The sequence below is a fragment of the Acinonyx jubatus genome, chromosome C2 (assembly GCF_027475565.1).
Source record: "Acinonyx jubatus isolate Ajub_Pintada_27869175 chromosome C2, VMU_Ajub_asm_v1.0, whole genome shotgun sequence".
Lineage (NCBI taxonomy): Eukaryota > Metazoa > Chordata > Mammalia > Carnivora > Felidae > Acinonyx > Acinonyx jubatus.
In genome coordinates this window covers 147,636,959-147,658,980 of record NC_069384.1, presented here as the reverse complement: position 1 = coordinate 147,658,980, position 22,022 = coordinate 147,636,959, and the positions used below count along the sequence as shown (strand labels likewise).

At 46.6% G+C, this 22,022-nt stretch overlaps 2 protein-coding genes across 11 annotated transcripts in view; one reads left to right on the top strand and one right to left on the bottom strand.

Annotated features, from left to right (window-relative positions):
• The window catches only part of CTNNB1 (catenin beta 1), a 40,936-nt gene extending 25,166 nt beyond the window's left edge, over window positions 1–15,770 (top strand). Inside the window, exons 2-16 of one of the 3 annotated variants that reach the window (XM_027040781.2) lie at window positions 2,612–2,672; window positions 3,105–3,332; window positions 3,547–3,800; window positions 3,926–4,164; window positions 4,253–4,454; window positions 5,769–5,913; window positions 8,967–9,070; window positions 9,149–9,487; window positions 9,753–9,911; window positions 11,380–11,499; window positions 12,094–12,244; window positions 12,330–12,451; window positions 13,385–13,445; window positions 14,478–14,698; window positions 15,163–15,770. In XM_027040781.2, coding sequence (XP_026896582.1) covers window positions 2,660–2,672; window positions 3,105–3,332; window positions 3,547–3,800; window positions 3,926–4,164; window positions 4,253–4,454; window positions 5,769–5,913; window positions 8,967–9,070; window positions 9,149–9,487; window positions 9,753–9,911; window positions 11,380–11,499; window positions 12,094–12,244; window positions 12,330–12,451; window positions 13,385–13,445; window positions 14,478–14,686 — 2,346 coding nt within the window. In that variant the 5' untranslated portion in view covers window positions 2,612–2,659 and the 3' untranslated portion in view covers window positions 14,687–14,698; window positions 15,163–15,770. Of the gene's footprint in view, window positions 1–2,611; window positions 2,673–3,104; window positions 3,333–3,546; window positions 3,801–3,925; window positions 4,165–4,252; window positions 4,455–5,768; window positions 5,914–8,966; window positions 9,071–9,148; window positions 9,488–9,752; window positions 9,912–11,379; window positions 11,500–12,093; window positions 12,245–12,329; window positions 12,452–13,384; window positions 13,446–14,477 lie in introns of all 3 variants that reach the window. The other 2 variants (XM_027040780.2, XM_027040779.2) reach the window with 2 other exon arrangements.
• A 4,604-nt stretch (window positions 15,771–20,374) lies between these two features.
• ULK4 (unc-51 like kinase 4) overlaps window positions 20,375–22,022 on the bottom strand; it is a 571,462-nt gene continuing 569,814 nt past the window's right edge. For all 8 annotated transcript variants that reach the window (XM_053221605.1, XM_053221617.1, XM_053221609.1 and 5 more), the window contains one exon: window positions 20,375–20,588. In XM_053221605.1, the coding sequence (XP_053077580.1) occupies window positions 20,510–20,588 (79 nt within the window). In that variant the 3' untranslated portion in view covers window positions 20,375–20,509. The remainder of the gene's footprint in view (window positions 20,589–22,022) is intronic.

Here is a 22,022-nt window from a genome sequence, read left to right as displayed (position 1 = left end):
CTTTTCCCCATTTTTGTTTCTCCTAATTCTTTTTGAAATGCCTATTAGTTGGCGCTCTGATCCCCTAGATGATCATCTTGTTTCTTCTATTTTGTATTTTGAATATCTTTCTCCTTTATGTTCTAGGAGTTTTTCTCAACTTTGGTTATCTAGTGAGCTTTTAATTTATTATCTCCAATCTTTATGAGGGTAGTAAATTGAAACATTGTTTCCTTCCCCCCCCCCCCCTTACCCCTAGTTTAAAATCCTTTGTTTCTCTGGAGTCCGCGTTTTTTCTGTTACTTCTTTCTTGAACTTTTTCCTTTGCTCTTGAAGGCTTTTCAGATGTGTTTGGTAAGCTTTGGTTGATTGGGAGCTTTAGGATTGGACCCCTAATGATTGACAGGGTGTAGTGGAAGGAGCCAATCCTTGGGCTGAAAGCTCTGTCCAGAAGAAGAATGAGGAAGGCTTTCCTTTTGGGCAGGACTCTGGCCTAGATTTCTTTGGACAGTATATTCAGTTTCTTTAGTGAATAGTTCTCATAGTTTTGGTAAATTTGGATTCATCTGCAGTGTAATGTAGGAGGTGAGTTGATATATACTGTTGCTTATGTAGATCCCCATTTTCATTCCTATTTTTTACTTCTCAACCTGCTGGATTGATAATTGGCCTCCTTTATGACGTAGGATTGTAGACTCACTGTTATGTATGCTGCATAAATTTTAAAGTATATAAAAATAATAGTATTGAGGAATCCTCAACATACAAATAGATACTGTAAGTTTGGAGTATGAACTTGCTTTTTCCATAAAATCATTATAAATTGTGGTCAAACTACAGGTCATCCCATATAAACAGATTTTACACAATAACATGGCTAAATATTTTGCCTTTGCATCAACAACAAGGAAACAATACTGTAAATATTTTTTTCCTTGAAGCCATGTACACTTGAACGTTGAACAACACCGACCCCCTACACAGTCAAAAATCTGTGAATAACTTTTGACTTGCCAAAAACTTAACTACTGGTAGTAGCTTTTTGTTGGACCAGAAGCCTTACCAGTAACTATACAGCTGATTTACACATATTTTATATGTGTATTATAGTGACTAGTTGGTTTCTGAGCCCTGTGGCATTGGCCAAAGGAAGAGCCCAATGTAGAACTTGTTTTAAGTTGCCTTTCCTGGAAATAAACTGGAAACTGGAGTGGAGAACTCAGTTTCCAGAGAGGTGGAAAAATGTAAGCTAAAACACAGCATCAGTGAACAGAAACCTTGGGTATTTCTCAGTGTGGTCTGTAGATCGCTTGTGCATCCTAGAATATTCATTAAAAATTCAGGCTTCTATGCCCCACTCTAGTCCTATTGAATCAAAACATTGAACACACATAATCCTGCTTAGTATCTTAAAAGATTCGTATTGACAGGAATCACCTTCATTTTCTGTCCTTCATTTTGCCTTGTACAAAGATTGTCAGTTGTTTCTACCGTGGAACTAACACAGTTGTATCCACAGCTCTTGTCATCTTTACGTGTCAAGTGACCTTTGTGGTTATAAAAATCTAGTACTGGAAGAGCAATTTTAGGAATAATTAACACATGCTTCCTTTACATAGAGCAAATAGGACTTTAGACTGTAGTTTCCAACTTTCATTAAACATATTTAAACTCTGTTTTACGGTGATAGAATACACAGTTCACACGTAAATATTTTAGTCCATGTCTTTACGTGTTGGTAAACCATTATGTTAATTTGTAGTGCAAGATAAACTTGTTTAGGGGAATACTGTGTAGTAAAGGAAGTTTTGTTATTAGGAATATCTAGTGGCCATGAGCCTTCAGACGGTTCTCATTTGCAATTAGTTTCCTATGTGATTCAGTGTTTTCCTGAATGTTACACAGTAAAGCCAAAATGCAAAGATGCTAAGATTTTTATGCATATGATTTTTTCATACTGATAAAACATTACTCCGGTGAGTAATACTTCTGTTTATAATACATCATTGCTATAAATTTGAACTAGAAAAAATTTACTAAAAAGATTTTTTGTGTTGCAAACTTTCATTTGAAAAGTAATTTTACTTCTTAGTAAAAGATCTAAAATCCAGTGTTCTGATCCATTTGCTTTATAAAGGTATTTTATATGGCATTGTATTGTATCAGTAAAGAAAAACCATTTAATGAAAATTTGGTCTTTTTTAAAACCACTGTCCAAAAAGATCTATGAGTTTTTCAGTGAAAGAAGTTAAAAAGGGAGAACGCTTTTGGGAACTCAAGGAGGAATTGATTTTGAATACTTTCTTTTCCCCACCTTGGCTTTCATTATAAATTTTCTTCATCTGCATCAATAATTGTGCTTTTTGACATCCTGAATAACTATAATTTGTATTCCTACTTAAAAAGAGGTGCTTGTTAAAGAGGAGTTTTTACTTGGAGTTTTCACCAATGATGGAGCTGTGGTTGAGGTGTATAGAGGAGACCGTGGGGTTTGGGTTTCACAATCACATGGTAAAAGGGGTTGCGGCTATTTATGGATGTGGTCCGTAGTATTTATCAGCCCATCGTAGTGGCTTAAAAATACTAAAAACAAGCAAATTTTAAATCCTAATGACTTGATTAACTCTTTTAGGGTATCTGAAGCACACCATACACCGGTTTTGAAAATCCTGTGTGGGCAATGGCTACCCAAGGTTTGTATCACAAGTCTTTAGTTACTGAATTGGGGCTCTGCTTCATTGCCATTAACCCAGTCTGGCTCAGATCCCCCTGCTTTACTCTCTCCCTGCTTACTTGTCAGGCTACCTTTTGCTCCATTTTCTGCTCACTCCTCCTAATGGCTTGGTGAAATAGCAAACAAGCCACCAGCAGGAATCTAGTCTGGATGACTGCTTCTGGAGCCTGGATGCAGTACCATTCTTCCACTAATTCAGTGAGTAACTGTTAGGTGGTTCCCTAAGAGTGTAGATATTTCCTCACTGAGCTAATCCTGGCTATCATTGTTATTCTTGGCTGTCTTCCACATTTGACTATTTCTAACAATATTTCAGTGGGTTGTATCCCAGATTTTTTAATGAAGATAACATTTCCTTGGCAGTAATGCGAATGCTGTTGGATTTTTCTAGCTGATCTGATGGAACTGGACATGGCCATGGAGCCAGACAGAAAAGCAGCTGTCAGTCACTGGCAGCAACAGTCTTACCTGGACTCTGGAATCCATTCTGGCGCCACCACCACAGCCCCTTCTCTGAGTGGTAAAGGCAATCCTGAGGAAGAGGATGTGGATACCACCCAAGTCCTGTACGAGTGGGAACAGGGGTTTTCTCAGTCCTTCACTCAAGAACAAGTGGCTGGTAAGGGTGATAATTGACTGCCTTACTGAAAGTCCGAATGCAGTTTTGAGAATTCTTCTTACAGAAGTTGGTGTGTAACAGTTTAAGTGGTGTCAAGAAAGGGGGGCGGTGGCAGTGTTACCTTCAGGTAACATTTCGGTAATACGTTTGGTGTAGCACGTGTTCAGCACAATGCTGAATTGGGAATAACGGGTGTTGAATTTATCTTTTCCAGATATTGATGGTCAGTATGCGATGACGCGAGCTCAGAGAGTGCGAGCTGCTATGTTCCCTGAGACTTTAGACGAGGGCATGCAGATCCCATCCACACAGTTCGATGCTGCTCACCCTACTAACGTCCAGCGTTTGGCTGAACCATCACAGATGCTGAAACACGCAGTTGTAAATTTGATTAACTATCAAGATGATGCAGAACTTGCCACACGTGCAATCCCCGAACTGACAAAACTGCTAAACGATGAGGACCAGGTCAGTAATGATGAGGCTGGCTCGCGATCTGCTTTGAAGGAAACTCTCCAGGAAGGAGCCTCAAAATAGCCATCCAGTATCAGTATTGAAAACCAATGATGTCTCTTAATTCCCGTACGTTATAGGTGGTGGTTAATAAGGCTGCAGTTATGGTCCATCAGCTTTCGAAAAAGGAAGCTTCCAGACACGCCATCATGCGTTCTCCTCAGATGGTGTCTGCCATCGTACGCACCATGCAGAATACGAACGACGTGGAGACAGCTCGCTGTACTGCTGGCACCTTGCACAATCTTTCTCATCATCGTGAGGGCTTGCTGGCCATCTTTAAGTCTGGGGGCATTCCCGCCCTGGTGAAGATGCTTGGGTAAGAAAACATGGTCAGAAGGCTCACAGCTAAGAAGGAGAAGAGTGCCATCACTGCATTTCTGATGTGGCTTTTTTCTTCTTCCCAGGTCACCAGTGGATTCTGTATTATTTTATGCCATTACAACTCTACACAACCTTTTATTGCATCAAGAAGGAGCTAAAATGGCAGTGCGTTTAGCTGGTGGGCTGCAGAAAATGGTTGCCTTGCTCAACAAAACAAATGTTAAATTCTTGGCTATTACGACAGACTGCCTTCAGATTTTAGCTTACGGCAACCAAGAAAGCAAGGTAAAAGAATTTTTCTGAATGGTTGTCATGGAGCATTGGGAACCCCAATGTCATGTCCTTCTGTGGACTCTAGCAAGTTCTTTGTATGCCTCACCCTTTGTGTGTATCCTTAAAAAAAGTTGGACATCTCTTTTTCTATAAACGTTTGTATGTATCAAGCTAGGTGTTGGGGATATAGTGGGCAAACTCCTCTCAGAACTTCCATTCTTAGGTGGGAGATAGGCACTGAAATGATATAATTACTATTTAACTCGTGAGTTTGGAGGAAGTAAAGGAGCAATGAGAGCATATAAGTGAACCAAACCCTGTTTTGAAAGTTCAGGGAGACCTGTTGGAGGAAGCGATAGGTTGCGTTCAGGTCTTAAGGGTGAGGAGAGATCGACTAGGTGAAGATTAGAGGAAATGGCACCTTTGAAAGCCCTATAGAGGGAGAAGAGTGATGAGTTTTGGAAATTCAAGAGATACAAAGAGTAAAGAAGGGGCACCCAAGTGGCTCAGTTGGTTAAGCGTCTGACTCTGGGTTTCGTCTCAGGTCATGATCTCCTAGTTCGTGAGATTGAGCCCTGAGTTGGGCTCTGTGTTGACAGCGCGGGGCCTGCTTGGGATTCTCTCTCACTCTGCCCATCTCCCACTTGAATGTGCTCGCTCTCTTCTCTGTCCCTTAAAATAAATAAACTTAGAAACAATAGTAAAGAAGAGGAAAGGTTTGAGTTGAGATTATTGAGCTCAGCAGGGCAGGTCCTGCAGGACCTTGTAGAATATGTTAAAAGAGTAATGACTAAATGCAGTCAGTTTTAGCAAGGTATGAGCTGATGAGATTTGTGTTTAGAAAATCAGGATAGTTTGGAGGTGGGAATATGGAGGGAAGTAAAGGGCAAGAAGGAATGATTATTTGATGATACCTCATTTTAAGGTGAAAACAGCCAAGAGCCAAAGGATTAGGAGTTTTAAGTGCCCATTCTGGTTCACATTTTTAACAACTCCGCTTTGATACAACAATAATATCTGGGCATTACTGTCGCACACCAGCGTGGTTTCTGTTGTTTTGTTTTGTTCTGATCAGTGTGGGAGGAAGAAAATTGGGGCAGAGTTGATCTATTCTTGGGAGTATTGGGATACCTGAATTTGAGTGGAATCCTGTAGAAGGAGGGGGTAAATGGGGCCCCAGTGTGGGAATCTGGATAATGGGGTCTGGGAATACATTTAGATCAGTGGCAAGCTGGCTGACATGCTTGTATAATAAAAATAGGTTGGTTGTTTTCTTGGGCATATGATGACAATTTTGTGATTAACAGTATATACGTGTCTTTCTAGCTGATCATTCTGGCTAGTGGTGGACCTCAAGCTTTAGTAAATATAATGAGGACCTACACTTACGAGAAACTACTGTGGACCACAAGCAGAGTACTGAAGGTGCTGTCTGTCTGCTCTAGTAATAAACCAGCTATTGTAGAAGCCGGTAAGTATTCTCAGTCTCATGTGCAACATCTGGCAGTTCTAATTTGATTACTTGTTTTAGGAAAAGGGTAATACAACTTGACCTTAATGGGCTGAAACTAGACGGTTCTATTCGGTCTGCAGCCAAGACCGCATTTAAAGTGTATGTCTTGCTTAACACCTGCACTGGTGCTGTTTAAGCCTAGGCCAGTTTAGGCAGAGTTGTTATTACCCATCAAAAATGATGGCTAATACTTGGTAGTTTCTGTTGTGCGTGTTGGTAGCAAAGGAGAGGAATTGGTGGACCAGCCACAGCCTTTTGTTTTTTTATCATGAGGATACAGTTACTCTGCAACTACCCAGCATCAGTTCTTTCTGTAACACACTTAGCAGTATCTACCTGGACTCTCAAACCAAGTTTCATATCAAAACTGGAAGGGGAAAAATATGAAAGCATTTAATAGAAGAAAATACCTGGAATGAAGTGTAGGGTTAGTAACACCTCTTTTACTTGTTGAGAGTAGTTTTATTTGAGAATTTGTGGGAGAAAGGGGCATTATGGTTGCCCAGGATAGCTGGCTGGCACTGAGACAGACAGGTGTGGCTGGATTCATCTAGAATAAGGGGATGAAATTCTGGCCCAGCCGTTCCAGAGATATGAGTCCTTGAGGAAAATGCAGAGTTTTGGACTTAATCAGAATCCTTGGAGTGGAATGACAAGGTCATTATTTTAAAAAGTTAGCCAGGTTATTCTGATGTTCACTTGTGCGTTCTGAAAACATTCAGCACCTATGTCTTAAGCACTGGAATAAGCACGTGGTATATACTGGATAACTAAGCAGATATGGTCCCTATGTTTATTCTTCCATTCTGTTGAGGGTGACAAAAATATGCAGAAAATGGGGGCATTAACAGCTTAGAATGAGTATCAGAGAAGAAAGGAACAGTAAGTAGTGATCAGAATTAAAGGGGAGAGAGGAGCTTCTCTGAGAAAGGGATGTAAAATGAGATTGCAGGACGAGAAGGTACCTATTAGCCATATGAGAAGTGGGGATTAGATGTTTTCCGGGGAGAGAAAAGAACCCTATGCTATGTCCTGATGGTAAGAAAGAGATTGTTGAGTTCTAAGTGCTAAAGAGGAAGTGTAACTTGAATTTAATGAATAATGGATGAGTAGCCCAGGACCCAGGATGAGGTTGATGGGCTAGGCAAGGGCCATATATTGCAAGACATTTCTAGGCTCCTGTAACATGTATGTTTATTCATGGTTTGTTTTTTTCCTAGCTTTAGAGCCACAGATGTAGAATAGGTCAGTTTGCAGTGCTAGGTGGGATCCAAATTCTAAAGGGTTCCTTAAGGTTATGCTGAAGAATTTGGCCTTTGTCTTAGAGATAATGAGAAGTTATTAGTGGCTGTTAAGCAGTGGCATCGCATCACAGTGAGGTGTTTGGATTATTAATATTAACAGTGTATGACAGTTTGACCAAAAGCAAGCAGATCAGGCCACCGAGCTGTGTTACAAACTTCTGTTTTGGTATGAAAAATAGAAAGGATGACTGTTTTGAGGCTTCTGATAGCACCCATAAATGTAATAGCTTAGGGGCTAAAGGGCAACCAGAAGTGATTTGTGGTGGGGAGAACATCCTAAATGGAGCTACCAGAATGAATTGGTTAATTTTTGGAACAAGGTAATTTAAGAAGCTGAGATAGAGTGACCGAAAGGCCAGTAGGTAGCTGGATTATGTATGGCACAGAGATGCAGGGGGAGACGGGGCTAGAGATTTGGGAGTTGACCTCTCAGTGTAGGGGGGGAAGAGGGGGCATGCCTTAAAGTCATCTGCGTGGACTCTTACCGGAGACCTGCCGAATGAGCAGGTCTCCGTGTTTTTGAAGTCTGCGGGGTATTCTGATGAGACGTTTGGGGTCAAATCCACCCTGTTCGTGTGAATAGTAAAGGGAGGGAATGAAACCTGTGAAGGAGAGAAGGTCGAGGAGGGGGATCGAGGCATGGAGCAGATCTTGAGCATCAGCCGTGTGCAGGTCTCTGTTAGTAGCTGGAGCTGCTAGGAGGAAGCAGCCAGATAGGGATGATGCTTGTCTCCTAGGGGAGGTAGACTTAATTTAAGAGAGACACGAAAAGGGGCACCTGGCTGGCTGGCAGTAGAGCATGCGACTCTTGATCTCCAGGTCGTGAGTTCAGGCCCCACCCTGGGTGCGGAGCCTACCTAAAATGTAAAATAAAGCAGACCTGAAGAGATGAACAAGGAGACGAGGGAAAGTATCTCACTACATTCGGAAGGGATTTCAGTAGGAGAGAGATGGTGAAGTTAAGCCAGTGAGTGAGGAATTGAGCGTCCGTTTTCTCTCCACCGCCAGTACAAATGCTCTTCCTTAGGGTCCTGAATGGCAGAAGGTTATGAACCATTGGGTCACACGGTTTGGAGTCCGTCATTTTCATATGGTTCCTGGTAATAAACTGGAGTTCCAGTACCTTTTAGGATTGGTCCTCCTCCGTATTTTTGCGCAGATGTCACCTTCACACTGAGGTGACCTAATTACCCTACTTGAAATTGTAGGGCACCCCCCCCCCCGACACTTGTGGGGTTTTCTTCCTGATAGCACTTGGTACCATCTGACACACTGTGTAGTTTCAGCTTATTAATTGTATATTTGTTTATTGTCTGCCTCCAGCTAGACCATGAATGAGCTCTATGAGAGAAGGGGCCATGCAATATTTTGCTCACTGGTACAGCTCCAGCTCAAAATGGTCTGATTTTATTTAGGTGGATATTTTTGAGATGATTGAATGGACGAAAGTAAAATTACGTAAGGAGAGTGGAGATAGAGAAGGCTTTTTCCACATTAGGTATTTGACAGAAGTTACCACTAGTTGAGGTGAATGGGAAAAGAAGGGGAAACTGAGCACCATCCTAACAAATGAAAATAAATAAAGGACTTAGAGGGGCTAAGCTTTGGCAGTGAAGAGGGACACCCTCTAAGACTAGAAAAGACACTTAGTGCTGATAGGAATTGCCAGCTAATGGCCATTGCCTTAGATCTTTTTTCATATTCTAGGTGGAATGCAAGCTTTAGGGCTTCACCTGACAGATCCAAGTCAACGTCTCGTTCAGAACTGTCTTTGGACTCTTAGGAATCTATCAGATGCTGCGACTAAACAGGTAAATTTTGATTATGCCAGTGCCTTGGTGATAGAATTAAGATGAATATGTACTGAGCATTTGTTTTTATGTCCATAGGAAGGGATGGAAGGTCTTCTTGGGACCCTTGTTCAGCTTCTGGGCTCAGATGATATAAATGTGGTCACCTGTGCAGCTGGAATTCTTTCTAATCTCACTTGCAATAATTATAAGAATAAGATGATGGTCTGCCAAGTGGGTGGTATAGAGGCACTTGTGCGTACTGTCCTTCGTGCTGGTGACAGGGAGGACATCACCGAGCCTGCCATCTGTGCTCTTCGTCATCTGACCAGTCGACACCAGGAAGCAGAGATGGCCCAGAATGCTGTTCGTCTTCACTATGGACTACCGGTTGTGGTTAAACTCCTGCACCCACCATCCCATTGGCCTCTGATAAAGGTAAACTGTCTGTCACAAAAGTAGGTTGCAGAATTGGACATGAACCACCTCTAGCTATTGGATGGTTGTCTAGGCATGAGGGATTAACAAGTACGAATCCTATTCCTTAGTAAATAGGAAGTGTGGCCGGGGTGGGCTTCCGAAGTGTTTGTGAAGTCTGTGCTACTTTCAGGTGATCCCAGTAGATTTAGTGTGGTGGGAATTTTAGGCTAAGAAAATGATTTTGTTGAGTTACATGCCCGCTCTTTATTATTCTTATCTACAGGCCACCGTTGGATTGATTCGAAACCTTGCCCTTTGTCCAGCAAATCACGCACCTCTCCGTGAACAGGGTGCCATTCCACGACTAGTTCAGTTGCTGGTTCGTGCCCATCAAGATACCCAGCGCCGCACATCTATGGGCGGAACGCAGCAGCAGTTTGTGGTAGGTAAATCTTAGCGGTGACACCCGGCTATTTAAAAGGAATGCATAAATTCATAGGATCCTGAACTTCTTTGGTCATTGGTTCCCTTGATCTTCTAGCCTGAGGGGCTGTTTGCTAATGATTTAAAAAAACTGTGACCTGTCCCTGGCTACAGAGAAGATCAGGAATAATGTGGCCCCTAGTGCTGTTGCCTTTGACCTCTCCTTGCATCGTCAGTCTTACAAAGAGAGCAGGGTGTGGTGTACTACTGTGGGGTTAGGTGCTTCTTGCAGTGTTTTCATTTAATGCATACAAAGGGTCACCTTCTTAGGAAGTAGCAGAACCATAGTTTGAATCCAAGTCCATCTGATTTCAGAGCCTCTTATTCCCCATTATAACATGAGTTTTGCCTGTAAATATTTAACATACCTTTTACTGTCTCTTCCAGGGATGGTTTAAACTGTTTTCACAGACCTAAGAATACTAAGAAATTTCAAGAAGTAGTAGTAGCATTTACCCATAAGCTCAACCTAAAGCTTTCCATGTCAGGTTTGCAGTCTTTAAAAACTAGCTTTGTTACAAGTATCTGAAGACACTGTAGAATTTATTCCTCAGAATTTATTTTAAGATTCAAGCCTTCAAAGAGCTTTCTCTTATTTAATTAGGTCACTTTAGAAAACAAGAGCCTACCAGCACAGATTTTGGGAATCTCTTATTGGTAGTTGTTATGTGTATGCACTCATTACTGGGCTTCGGCTTTCTCCATTCATTACTTTTGGTATTGGCCTGTCTCCATGAGGTGGCTTAAAAGAATGCAAAAGGTACCTTTTATTTTACATCTTTTCTCTAGGAAGAAAGGAGTATCTTGTGTTTTTATAAAAATCAAGTTGTTTATGAAAGCCGAATTCTAACCTTTTTTAAAACTCAGAAATGGAAACAGTACTTAACATTTTGCAAAGGCTAACTTCCTTCTTCTTTAAGACTACCAGTCAGATAGTCTTAGAGGTGGTGAGGAGTGGATTTTCCACTTGACAGCTCAATAGAATTTTAGCAGTTGGTGACAAAACTTTGCTAGGTTTTCATGAAATACACATAGATATACAAAAATAGAGGGAGCATGTGGAAGAAAAGCATTTGTCAGTCTGCACATTACTTTCCCATCTTTGTGTATCTTTATGTATTCCTTTTACCTAAAGTTGGTGTCTTGACTGTCGGAGTACATCGAAGCTGTAATTCCTGTGTGTTGTATGTGTTTGCGGGGAGGGGTACAACTTGGAATTAGTGCCATCAGGAGCCCCCTCCCCCCCAGTGACATTCAACTTCTTGGAATCCTCCTTCATTCCTAGACTAATTGCAAATTCTGGGGAACTTTGGGTGTATACTGTGAATAATCAGCTTAGGAATTGTGATTCAGAACAGAAAGCCTTTGAAGTTTATAAACTTTAGAGATGAGAATGCCCTATTTGTTAACCATGTTTCTTTTGGTAGGAGGGAGTCCGTATGGAAGAAATTGTTGAAGGTTGTACCGGAGCCCTTCATATCCTAGCTCGGGATGTTCACAACCGAATCGTAATCAGAGGACTAAATACCATTCCATTGTTTGTGCAGGTATGTTGGTTTTATGTGAGGCAGTCTAGATTTTATGTGTCCATAAAATTTCGGAAAATTAGGGACCAAGTTAGGGGCAGTTTTTCCTCTACTATCTCCAGTTCCAAAATGACAACATGCTCTGTTCATGCCCCTTGCCAGAGCATGACAATTGGAATCTCAGTGTGTAGTGTCCTTTCGGTAGAGTGCATTTTATTTTATTAAAAGTCCCTTTGTTTTTCTTGGGTAGTAGGGGAAACACTGGGACTAGAGCCTGAAGAAGAGAGAGACTTCATACTCCACTTCAGGGGTGCTGAGGTTTGGAGGGAGGAGAGCCGGTCACAGTTGCCAGAGCACAGGCGTCCAGCTACCTCCTGGATCGCCCAATCCAGGAGTTTGGAGAAGAGAGTTTGAGGCTGAAATTGCTCTAGAAAACCAGTGCTCTGGAGCATCAACCAGCTGCCTGAGGACAGGAAGTTAGAGAATAGGATTTAACACCAGTAGCGCAAAGGCCATCTTCTCTCTGAATTGGGAATACTTGCGCCCCGGTGGGGTGCCTGCCTGCGTGTTTTTTCTTTAGATTTAATTCGGATTTGTTTGTGTTTTTCTCCCCAGCTGCTTTATTCTCCCATTGAAAATATCCAAAGAGTAGCCGCAGGGGTCCTCTGTGAACTTGCTCAGGACAAGGAGGCTGCGGAAGCCATTGAAGCGGAGGGAGCCACGGCTCCTCTGACAGAGCTCCTTCACTCCAGAAACGAAGGTGTGGGTAAGTCGAAACGGAACCAGAACCTTTAGCCGGTGCACACCAGAAAGCCTCAGCTTTTCCTCAGGGGCCTTTTTTCCTCTCCCAGCAACATACGCAGCTGCTGTTTTGTTCCGAATGTCTGAGGACAAGCCCCAGGACTACAAGAAGCGGCTCTCGGTGGAGCTGACCAGTTCTCTCTTCAGAACGGAGCCAATGGCTTGGAATGAGGTAGGCTGTGTGGACGCGTTTCTTCGGTAGCGTGTGGCTTCCCCTCCAAATACTTGTACACGTTTATTTGCCTTGACTGTGTCCTTGGCTTGAATATTCGTTCTCTCCGCTGCCTTAGCAGCTGCTGAGGAAGAACCACAGCTTGAAACGGCCTATTCAGAACAAACAAGTCATACTGCTTATTGACATTAGAATTTGTGAGGGAGACGGATGAAAAAGTTATCCGGCTAAAAGGATCTTTTTCAAAAGGGAATTTTTTCCTTTTAAGGAAAGAGGAACCCTCTTAAATACTGTAGTTGGAGGTTAATTTATTGATTCTCTTTCTGTGAATTTGTCTTCAGCATTCGGCCTCATTACAGAGGTGTTCTTAAAACATTAGAACCACCCTGGAAGTTCATTCAGTGATGTTACATAGTTGTACAGTGGATTATAAGAATGGAAAGAGAGCCTATAGATTGTTAGGTTACAAAAAAAAAAAAAAGAAAAGAGAAGAAAAAAGCAGATTGCCAAACAGTGAGTAATTTGTCAGTTGGGCTTTTAATGGGCAGTCTTAACATGTTCCAACTTGAGCTCTGAACTTCCCCAAGCCTGTTCCTCTCATAGTCTCCTTCCAGCTGTTCAAGCTAAAAATCTTCTTTCATGTAGAATATTCTGTTTGTCAGCAACTCCTGTTGGGGGTAGACACTTTGACGATTGTGTTTACGGTTATAATTTGCTTGAAAGAATAAATTAGTGACTATTTTTAATGCTGTGTGCAATGACAAAACATGCTGCTTTAGGTGTCGGTAGTTAATCTTTGAGGGTAGAGTTTCAAGTATTTCTGTGCGTTCTTTGTTCCTTCTATAATGTGAAAATAAGTGTGTTCTCAAAATATTACTATACCTAAGTTCAGAATTTTCATTTTGCTTCCTTGCCTTGTACCTGTTTATCTAGACTGCTGATCTTGGACTTGATATTGGTGCCCAGGGAGAGCCCCTTGGATATCGTCAGGATGGTATGTGTCTCTTATTTCCGATTGACTCCAGGTCGAGTTAAGGTTCAAGTTAAGCTTTATCAGAAAAGCTGGTTTGCTCATCTGGGAAACCAGCGTTGGCAGGAAAGTAGTGGCAGCAGTTAAAGGCACTTCTGAAATTCCAGAGTCGGCAGCGGTATCTTTCTCAGAGCCTGGGGAATTTTGAGCCCCACAACGAGCAGACGACATTAACAAATAGCCTGTACTGCAGACGCCCAGTACTAGTGACACATATCACAGGTTGCCTTTGTACGTGCCTTTTTTTTGTCAGAGAATCTGTACATCCATACAGCCCACCCAGGAAGCGAGAGTAGAGGGAACTGTGGCCCCAGGTTCAGATCTGGGGTGGGTCTACATCATTCTAGTGTGGGGGTTTTCCAGAAAACTCATTCAAATCTGGGTAATGGAGATGGAGTGTGGCAGACACCGCGAGTAAATACAGCTCTTCACCTTGTATTTATTATCTCATCTGGCTTTTCCTAGTTATTAGACCACTAAAGCTCAATAGGCATCTTCTGTTGGCAGATCTGTAATGTCAGCCCTTAATGTAAAAGTTTCACTGGAAACAACAGCTTGAGTTTTCACAGTACTTCTGTTTCACTGGACTTTTCAACAGGTAGATTACATCCGCCAGACCTCCTGGCTTTTGCTTTCATCTCTTGCCCGTGACTTCTTGATACTGGGCGGTCACATGCGCAGTAGTAGACTGCTGGCTGTCCCCCTCAGGGGTTTTATGTCTCCGCCTAGGCAAACACAGAATGTTCCGTGGTAAGCTGATGGTGTGGTTAGAACTTGCTGGTCTGCCTCTGGTGGAAACAGACTTTATAGCCCCGTGGGTGGCCTGGCACTGAGTAATTACTTGGTTGAAGAAGCTGAAGAGGCTAGAAAGGCCTGCTTTCTGACCAGCTCGCGGACATCGAAGGCCCAGGCTTCAGTGTTAACGTTAATGTCTGTCTCCTCTTTCTCTGTGTCCCTTGCCCCTTTTGTTGCCACCCCCCACCCCGACTCCTGTAGATCCCAGCTACCGTTCCTTTCACTCTGGTGGATATGGCCAGGATGCCTTGGGTATGGACCCCATGATGGAGCACGAGATGGGTGGCCACCACCCTGGTGCTGACTATCCAGTTGATGGGCTGCCAGATCTGGGGCACGCCCAGGACCTCATGGATGGGCTGCCTCCAGGCGACAGCAATCAGCTGGCCTGGTTTGATACTGACCTGTAAATCATCCTTTAGGTAAGAAGTTAAAAAAAGCCAGTTTGGGTAAAATACTTTTACTCTGCCTACAGAACTTCAGAGAGACTTGGTTGGTAGGGTGGGAGTGGTTTAGGCCTATTTGTAAATCTGCCACAGAAACAGATACGTACTTTGAAAGGAGATGTCTTGGAACATTTGAATGTTCTCAGATTTCTGGTTGTTAAGTGGTCATGTGTGGAAGTTATTAACTTTAATGTTTTTTGCCACAGCTTTGCAACTTAATACTCAAATGAGTAACATTTGCTGTTTTAAACATTAATAGCAGCCTTTCTCTCTTTATACAGCTGTATTGTCTGAACTTGCATTGTGATTGGCCTGTAGAGTTGCTGAGAGGGCTCGAGGGGTGGGCTGGTATCTCAGAAAGTGCCTGACACACTAACCAAGCTGAGTTTCCTATGGGAACAATTGAAGTAAACTTTTTGTTCTGGTCCTTTTTGGTCGAGGAGTAACAATACAAATGGATTTTGGGAGTGACTCAAGAAGTGAAGAATGCACAAGAATGGATCACAAGATATGGAATTTATCAAACTCTAGCCTTGCTTGTTCAATTTTTTTTTTTTTTAAATATCTGTAATGGTACTGACTTTGCTTGCTTTGAAGTAGCTCTTTAATTTTTTTTTTGCAGTAACTGTTAGTTTTTTAAGTCTCTCGTAGTGTTAAGTTATAGTGAATACTGCTACAGCAATTTCTAATTTTTAAGAATTGAGTAATGGTGTAGAACACTAATTCATAATCACTCTAATTGTAATCTGAATAAAGTGTAACATTGTGTAGCCTTTTTGTATAAAATAGACAAATAGAAATGGTCCAATTAGTTTCCTTTTTAATATGCTTAAAATAAGCAGGTGGATCTATTTCATGTTTTTGATCAAAAACTTTATTTGGGATATGTATGGGTAGGGTAAATCAGTAAGAGGTGTTATTTGGAACCTTGTTTTGGACAGTTTACCATTTGCCTTTTATCCCAAAGTTGTTGTAACCTGCTGTGATACAATGCTTCAAGAGAAAATGCGGTTATAAAAATGGTTCAGAATTAAACTTTTAATTCATTCGACTGTGTCAGCCTTTTTTTCCTTGTCATTGAATGGTTTGTGAGGATATTTATTAGCTTATTCAGCTTCATCCTGAGGAAAACACACATGGTGAAATAATTTTAAGTTTTAGTGAAATAGAGCGCCTTACCTCCAGATGGGATCATGTGCCAGGTTCCTTTGGTCCTGGGCTAAACTGCACCAGAAACCTCCGTTCAGAGGCATGGGATGGAGTCTGGGCTACACAGAACAAAACTGAAAGCCAGATAAGCTAGGCTTCCCCCACTCCAATTACCATCAAATGGTTCCTGCCCATGAAGGTAATAATGAATTAACTACCTGGATTTGGATTTCAAGCACCCTCACGTAATTGTGACTCATGGGGAGAGGGGAATTCCTTCAACTCCACTTTGAACTGAAAAATGAAGGTGGTTTAAGTGTTGATGTTTACCTAAACATAATCGGAGAGACCAGAATGAGCCTTCTTTCACTCGTCTGCCAGGGAATCCTGTCATCCTGGCGGTAGGTCTGACAAGCTTCGTTCATCCTTCAGGGCGGAGTCTGTGGACCTGTAAAGACTTGTGTTTTGGTCTTTAAAAAGAGTGAAAGTGTTTTGTGCTTAGGGAGAGCTGTTTCTGAGTTCCCGTGCGTTTTCATTTAAGATCATGGCTGTTAGATAAACATTTCACTTCCTCTTTGTTGAAGTTCTGTGAAAGCCACTGTGATCTAAAATGCGATTGGGATTGGAGAGGAAATCCCATACCTGGTGAGGTGGTTGGTTTCAGGTTCCTTCCAGTTCGTGACAGAATCAGGCCAGTATTGCAAGCAGCTTAACATAAGGTACCACAGCAGAGGGTTTCACTTACAGAAATTCTTAAAATCAGAAAACATCTTCAGAGCTTTGACTGACATCATTATGGTTTTGAAGTTCTATTTAAAAAATGGAAAGTTAATCTAATTCAGCCAGGTGGTTCTGCAATGTATTTAGAAGTACAAAGGGCCAAAAAAAGCCAAGACACAGGTGAAGAGTGGGAGGGAAGACTCGCTGTGTCCGCGGTCACGGCCTCAGTGTAAGGGTGGAGACAGGGATCGCGTGCTGGCACAGAGGCAGACAGAACACGGGACAAGTGTGATCTGTAGACCACGAACCGTGCTTCAGAGGTAGCGCTGGAGGGCAGTGTGAAAAGGAGGCACTGATAGCCAGAATCGAAAATACGGGGGGGGGGGGGGGGGGGGATGCATGACCGACAAAATGCCAAGATTTTAGAGACGAGTAGGATCAGTATTGATGAGGTTTCTTTCTCCCCGCGCCATCGTGGCTTGGCAGAGCGCTGCGTGGCAGGCAGCCGTGTGTCCCGTGGTCACCGTGTTCACACACGAGAACGGCCTCGCTGCAGCCTCACGGCAGTAGGTGTGCGTTGCCAGCACGATCGCGAGAAGCAAGTCACAGATGCTGCGCGGCTTCGTTGGCGGAACGAAAGGGCAGACTGTTCCGAGGAAGTCACGCGTGGATGGATGGGAAAAACGAGCAAGGAAGTGATTGGATTGCTGCAAAAATCAGAATAGCGGTTACCTGGGGGACAGGGATGCCTCAGACACGTGGTCCCATTGTGGGGACCGCCACTAAGCTGAAGAAGGAAGCCCTTCCACGTCGGAGATGTCCTAGATTCTCATCTGATTATCTGAGTTCTTGACAGTGAAAGATCTTACAATAAATATGCTCTTCAATTTTTGTTCCGATTTCTTCTGTAATAAAAACGGAAGGTCTGACCTGTGCTGTTTGGTGTATAAAGTGGATCGCGCCCTGTTGCTGGCGGTTGTCCCCATGGGTGGGAATTGAACTGCCTTCCCTCTCCTGGAGGGGGTCACGAGGGTGTGGGGTGGAGCTGAGAAGCCATGTCTGGCTTTTCCTCCTCCATCGGTGGCCTGGCCGCGGGGAGTCCTCGCCCCTCCCTCCCGCCCCCAGCACCACCTGCGCGGCCAGGGGCCCGAAGTGGCATTTAAGGGACCACCAGTTCTCCTTCCAGGCCTCGTCGGGACTCCGCACCGCCCCGGTCCTCCTCCTGGGCCGTGGCTTCTTGCTTCTTGTCCCTGCACTTCCCCTCCTCAGCCCCCCGGAAGCCTGAGACTTTCGGGGCCTCCTAAACTTTGGTCCCCGGCCCTCTTCCCTGCCACTCCTTCCTGAAGCTCCTGCCTCAGCCCCTGCACACACATATACACACCTATACACACACACACACATATACGTACATACGTACATGGATCTTGCCACTGTACTTTGCTGTCGGCAGGGGAGGGAGAAAAGGAATCCTGCTTCGTGCCGAGACCGGAGAGGCCCGGTTCCTCTCTCACCCCAGAGCCCCCGGTTTCTGAGCGGCGTCACAGGGACGGAGCCTGTCTGCAGTCACAGAATTGACCCGAGAACCTCATGAGGCGGCCCGAAAAGCCTCACGGTCACGTGGGAAACACGAGCTAGGAGACGAGGCGAGTGTGCGGAACGGAGCGAGGAGATTCTGTCGCTGCGTCCTCGAGACCCCCCCGAGGACTGCTCCTCTCCGGACCCCTGTGGCCAGAGCGTGCCCATCGCAGAGGGACGGCCCCCGGCACCTACTCTCAGGCCGTAAGCTAAGGCAGGGTCTCGAAGCCCCGGGCCTGCCGGTAACGGAGGGAAATTCAGCCCCTTCCGTGTGCAGCCTGGTCCCTCCTCCCCTCCCGAATTTGTTGCTCTCCAGCCGGCCGTTCACCTCTGCAACTGCAGTGACCCCACCTGCCCCTGAGGGGGCTCAAGTGGCGGTTGTAGCCACTTGGAAAGCAAACAGAAGCGCGAAGGAAGGCAGCGGGCAGGAGGACCGGTAGGTGCCCGCGTCCGGGCCCCTTGCCGTTGCCGGGACCCCGAGAGCTCCGATGGGCCCGCAGCCAGGGGCCTCCTCTTCCCTTGGAACTGGAGCCAGCCTGCCGAGCCCAATGTGAGCGTGGGGGCCTCACGCGGGGAGGGCAGGGACGGGCGAGGCCGCCTGCGCGCCCAGCCGAGCCTGTTGGCGTCCCCTGCGCCCGAGCTCGGCGGGACCAGGGCCGCTGCTTTCCGGTTGGCACCTTGATGAGGATCATAGGATCCCCCCGATTCCAGGGTGGCGGCCTCCCATCGGTGTGAAGCCCGGCGTGGGCTGGCTCGAGTGCCCTCGGCAGAGCGGGAGCCCCGCTCTCCTGAAAAAGGCAATGCCGAGAGGCTCCGGGCCAACGACGCTCCACAAACCATTCTGGAACGTTACAACTTTGTTCTACCTTAAACAGCAAAGACTCCTCCCTGCTCAACTAGAAAGGGTAAAGAAGAATCTTCTGGTGCCCCGAATTAACCTTCTGGGAAGACTCCAGGCACACAACTCCAGGGCCGTCCCCCCGAGAACCGAACCAAGGGACAGAACAGATTTGTTTCCTGGCAAAATAGGGAGACCTGCGCCTGTTCCCTGGACCCGGCAGGCAAGGCCGCTGGAGCCGAGGCCGGGCCTCTGGCTGCACCATGGGCTGCTCCCCTGCCCAGGAGCACAGGCAAAACGAGCGGGGCCAGGGCCACGCGGGCACACAGCCTGAAGTTGGGCACGTCGCCTGGGGCCTCCTCCCCACGGGCAGTAAGTAGGCTGGGAGAGATGGAGGGCGACCGCCTGCTCCTGGGGTGCTCTTGCACCCCAAGTACTCACAGCTCTAGCTCTGGGTTACCCCCGTGGGGGGCACGGAGGCTGTGCAGTCAGGGTCCTGAGTTAAACCAGACCCTGGGGCCTCGGACAAGTGGACCGGCTCCTCCGAGCCTGTTTTCCCTCAGTTACGAGATGAAGCCAAGGTGGCCAGCTTTGTAGGTGGTGGTGGCGATTAAACAAGGTAACAGACATATGCTTTTGGTGGAGTTCGGCCGAATGGAATGGGCCAAGTGGAAGCTTGGCCAACCGCCCAGATCACTGTGGCAAAGCGTGGCCGTTGGTGACCGCGTGGCCAGCTTCCCGTGATGCAGTAGATGGGGCCGCCTGTGTGCCCACGCGGCTACCATTTGTGCTTGTCCCGCCCATTCGGCCTGCGTGCTGGTTGCCGTCAGGGACAGACTCCCTCCCGTCTGGGCTCGGGACAGTGTGGGCTCGGGGGGGGGGGGGGGGGGGGGAGGGGAGGGGAGGTAATCAGTAGGAGTTGGAATCAAAATAGAATCCTCCCCCCCCCCCCCTCACCCATCATGACATCCAGACAGGCAGACCTTCAAAGAGGCCAGGGTTCCTCGAGTTTTTTGCATCCTTTACGCAAACTTTCACTGCCTGCCCGTTGGCAGAGCCTTGCCCGGTCCTCCCCAGGATTCTGTAAAAGCGGGAAGACGACAAGAGGCTAAAACTAGCTTCCAAAAAGGCCTGCTCTGGAGCTGTGGCTGGGAGAACCTTCATGCCTAGTCCTGTCTTTTAAATCTTCTCTGGAGGAGAGAGATGCTCACAGATGCCGGAGGCTGAGGACCATGGCTTCTCATCTACTTGAGGAGCGTGGGCTGTAGAGGAGGCCTGTCCAGGCCACACAGAGGGGAAAGAACAATCTCGAATAGCTAGCAAACCCGGGGTTCCCAGACGCATCCCACAAGAATGGAGGAACCGCTCCGTTCTGAGAGGGTGTCCGAGGGCCCAGAGTCCACGAGAACACCTCGGCCTCAAGGATCTGGGTTCGGCTGACTTTATTAGGTCCAAAGAGAGCCACGGGTGGCGGTGTGGCCAGCGTGTGTAGCCGAGGGCTGGTGCTAAGTGCCTTCTCGCCTGGTGTCCAACAGCTGGAGGATTTCCAGGGCCAACGAAGCCACCACACTGTCAGCAGACGAACTGTGGGAAAAACCAAGGTAGAAACACTTAGCCGTCTCCGGGGGAAAACAGCCCCTCTTCCAAAGGGGCTGGCCTCTCTCGTACCTGAGAATCTGCTGGTTCGTAAAACTGCCCTCGTGCATCATTTTGAGCGGAAACAGGATACTCCGTCTCCGGGGCCTCAGCCCACGGTCCCAGAGGGGCTCGGAACTGGCCGCGCCGGCACCCCTAAGCCAGGCCTGAGCGCCCGGCCCCGCCATCCAAACCACTTAGGCCGCGTTCACGGACACGGAGCCGTGGGGGCGTCAGACGGCAGCCCGACCCTGCCTAGCCCGGATCCTGCAACGGGCCAGCCCACGGCGGGCCTGCCCACGGCCGGCCTGCAGCTGACTCGTGCGCCCGGGCCCAGATCCCAGACCCGCTCCAGACACTGGTTCTCCCTGCTCCTTTTCGCCACTTCCTGGCCGATCAGCCGGGAGGCTTTGGGTTTCTTACCCTCATCCGTGTGGATGTGCCGTTCAGAGCTTAAGATGGCAAGTCTGTTGAATGAGACACATTTAAACCTGCGCCTTAACAATGGTTAGCGAGGAAAAGAATGACCTGTAGCACCGCCCTGAAGGATAAAACTAGTTCGTGGCAGACCCTCGCCTACACAGAAATAGGGCTGTTGCCAAATAACCGGGGGCGGGCGTGCTGCCTGAGCGGTGGGTCGCCGCGGCCGGGGGCTGTGGTCAGGGGACGGTGCCACGCGTTCCTGCTCCTCGCATCAAACGTCCCAAGGGATGGCAAGAATGCGTTTGAACTCAGCCTGATCCCGGCTGAGTCAAGGCCAGTCTGGCAGAGTCCTGCTGTCCACTCTGCCCACCAGAGCAGCCCAGGGGGGGACCCGGGGACTGGCAAGGAGGGGACACCGACCTCTGACAGAGCCACGTCAGGACCGGGAACACGGCCATCCACTTGTTCTTGGTCAACATGAGAAGGCCTTTTCTGGTTGGCCATCTGGACGAAGCCCAAATAAGACACCTTCGTGGCAGCAACCTCCCTAACCCAAGATCGAGGTCTGCCTGGTGTAGACATTTCAGTCGCCGGAGTGCCGGGCGGGGGGGGGGGGGGGGGTACAGAAGAGGCGACTCGTTTCGCGGTGCACTGAGCCGCGTTTTGACACATTTGGGTTCAGCTCTGAGGCTGTGCTGGCCTTGGCCTAAAGGCACGGAATCCCCTGCTGGATGAGGAGTCCCGCAGAGGCAGGCACTGGAGAGGACGGGCTCTCGGGGGCTCTCCGCTCAACTCCTGTCCACCGGTGGCTCTCCCGGGCGCTCCGTGGCACACGTCTGTTTGGAGTGGCTTCCTGACACACGAGGCCAGGTCCCTGGGGACACATGCCACATGCTCCTCACAGCAGTCTTGCAGGAGGCCTGCGGCCCAGCCGGGGAGTCACTGTCCACGTCTCACGCC